Genomic DNA, 2,945 nt, shown 5'->3' with positions numbered 1-2,945 from the left:
AACAACATGGAGACTTCAACTGCTGCCTCCACCTCTTCAGCATGACTTGGCCCTACTGGGCCCAAAGTCTGCATGCAAAATTGCAGGAGCTTGGCAAAAAACTTACCCCTTTTCCAGAGTTTTGTATGTGCATCTGATTTTCAAATTATTGGCCTGTCTGAAACTTGGTTGTACGAAGCCATTGCAGATCTTGAAATCTTACCTCAGGGTTACACAATGTTTAGAAAGGACAGAGGCTCACGTGGTGGGGGCGTTATGCTGGCAATCAGCGACAATCTACCTAGTAAACAAATTCCAAGTCCCAGAAACCTTGAAGTGGTAAACGTTTCTGTCTCTTTTAATGATTCTGATGTCATTTTTTGCATGGTATATGCACCTCCAAATGCCACTGCTGACTATCACAAGGACCTATCCGACTACCTAGCCACCACTACCACCCTGTCCAACCCTGTATTTATTCTTGGCGATTTCAATCTACCGGACATAAACTGGGCAACTTTCACTGGCAGAACACCGATCTCCAACAACTTCTGTGATAGTATATTTGAATCTAACTTCATGCAATTTGTGGAATCCCCAACCCATACATGTGGTAACATACTAGACCTTGTGTTAACAAATAGTCCTGAACACGTTTTACATTTATCTGTTCATTCTCCAGAATACCAATGTATTACATCTGACCATTATTTAATCACATTTTCAATCAATTTTAAGTTCTCAACACATTCTACATCTACTAAGGAGTTCTTCAATTTTTCTAAAGGTGACTACAATGGATTAACAGAGTACCTATCGAACTGCGACCTCTCTATAATCTACAATTCTTCTGATGTTGAAGAAATTTGGTACATTTTAAGAAGTAACATACTGGCTGGCATTGAACTGTTTATCCCAAAGGTCAAACTGCACTGTAGACAATTCCCTAACTGGTTCACTCCCCAACTACGTCATTCCCACAAGTGTCTTCGTACACTTCAGCGTAAATACAACAGGAATCCTACACCAAACAATTTCCAACGACTAACCAAAGCTCACGTCTCTTTTCAAGCTTCTAGTATTGCAGCAAAGTCTGCATTTGAGCAGACCTTAGTATATAACTTCACTACAAATAAGGACACAAAAATCTTCCGATACATTAAAGAGTTCTTGAAATCTCACAACCTACCGCCTGAGCTACACAATGACTCCATCACAGCGAACACAGACCTCGATAAGGCTGAGTTATTCAACCAGTACTTCCATTCAATATTCTCTCAGAGTAACTTTAATCTACCCGACACTTCGAATCTACCAGTCCCTGGTAAATGCTTGGACTCGATCCACTTCACAGTACAAGAAGTCCTAGAGGCCTTAAATAACCTGGATCCCAACAAGGCCAGTGGTATAGACAACATTCCTCCAACTGTTTTAAAACATTGTGCCTTTGCTCTTGCCATACCTATTCACCACCTTTTCATGACTAGCATTACCAGTGGAACCATACCATCTGAATGGAAGTTGCACAAAATTACAGCTGTACCAAAGTCTGGTGACAAAACCTCAGTTAAAAACTATCGTCCCATTTCACTTCTTTGCATTACATCCAAAGTTTTAGAAAGACTAATTTATGATAAGATAATTAACTCAGTTTCTAATTGTATCACACAATATCAATTTGGGTTCCAAAAGAATTCTTCAACCTTGCACCAACTACTTATCTATTTTAACCAGCTAATAACATCAAAAGATGAAATAGATACTATATACATTGATTTTCGAAAAGCTTTCAATAGTGTGCCGCATAATGAACTCCTAGTTAAACTTTGGAACATGGGAATCACTGACACCCTATGGAATTGGTTTAGTTTCTATCTACACAACAGAACCCAGTGTGTTTCTGTGGGCAACCACCTATCCGGCACTTTACTTGTTATCTCCGGCGTGCCACAGGGGAGTATTCTGGGTCTTTTGCTCTTTTAAATATTTATCAATGACCTCCCATCAATTGTCACATCAGATCTATTTGAGTTTGCTGACGATACAAAATTATTCAGACAAATCACATCAACATTAGACATTGAGCATCTCCAAGAAGACATCAATTCATTATTCAACTGGTCCATCAACAACTTTCTCTCATTTAACCTTTCAAAGTTTGTGTTTATGAGCTACCATCGCAAATTCAACTCTACATATCATGTCAACGGTCATATAATTGATGAATCCTCCAGCTGTAAAGACCTTGGGATTATTTTTACTAATTCGCTAACATGGCAAGCACACTATGAAATGATTTCTTCTAATGCCTATAAAACTCTTGGCTTATTGCATAGGGTCTTCAAGGACTCCAACTGTCCCCAGGCCAGAAAATCTTTGTATATCACTCTAGTTAGATCAAAACTACTGTATTGTTCCCCACTGTTGAGGCCATACCTGTTAAAAGACATTGAATCACTTGAGAAAGTCCAACGAAGAGCCACTAAATTCATATTATCAAACTATCAATCAGACTATAAAACAAGGCTAATACAAACTGGTATGTTGCCACTAATGTACATTTACGAAATTGCCGACATATTATTCTTCATCAAATCCATCAGACACATTTGACATCTTGAACTATACCAACTTTACTACAGGTTCAACAAGATCTGCTGGCACAAAGTTATACCCCAAGACAGCTCATATCAACCCTATCATGAACTCATATTTTTATCGTTTACCAAGATTATGGAACTCTTTACCAATAATTGACCTATCTCAATCACTAGATGTAATCAAACCAAAGTTGAAAGCATTTTTATGGAATCATTTTTTAGCTAACTTTGATAATACCCCCTGTACTTTTCATTACCTGTGTCCTTGTACCCGCTGCTCCAAGACTCCTGCACCAACCAATTATAATTATTTGTAATTATTATAAATGTATGCATGTATAGTTTTTGTAGTTAAGTAATTAGTGC

At 38.1% G+C, this 2,945-nt stretch overlaps 1 protein-coding gene across 1 annotated transcript; it reads left to right on the top strand.

The window, feature by feature from the left end:
- Positions 1–216: 216 nt before the first annotated feature.
- LOC136244011 (uncharacterized) lies at positions 217–2,684 on the top strand. Its single transcript, XM_066035540.1, has 2 exons — positions 217–1,545; positions 2,622–2,684. The coding sequence occupies exons 1-2, from the start codon at positions 217–219 to the stop codon at positions 2,682–2,684; spliced, it is 1,392 nt and encodes a 463-aa protein (XP_065891612.1).
- Positions 2,685–2,945: the final 261 nt, after the last annotated feature.

Source organism: Dysidea avara, chromosome 14, assembly GCF_963678975.1.
Source record: "Dysidea avara chromosome 14, odDysAvar1.4, whole genome shotgun sequence".
In the NCBI taxonomy this organism is placed as follows: Eukaryota; Metazoa; Porifera; class Demospongiae; order Dictyoceratida; family Dysideidae; genus Dysidea; species Dysidea avara.
This window is presented reverse-complemented; position numbering and strand designations above follow the sequence as displayed.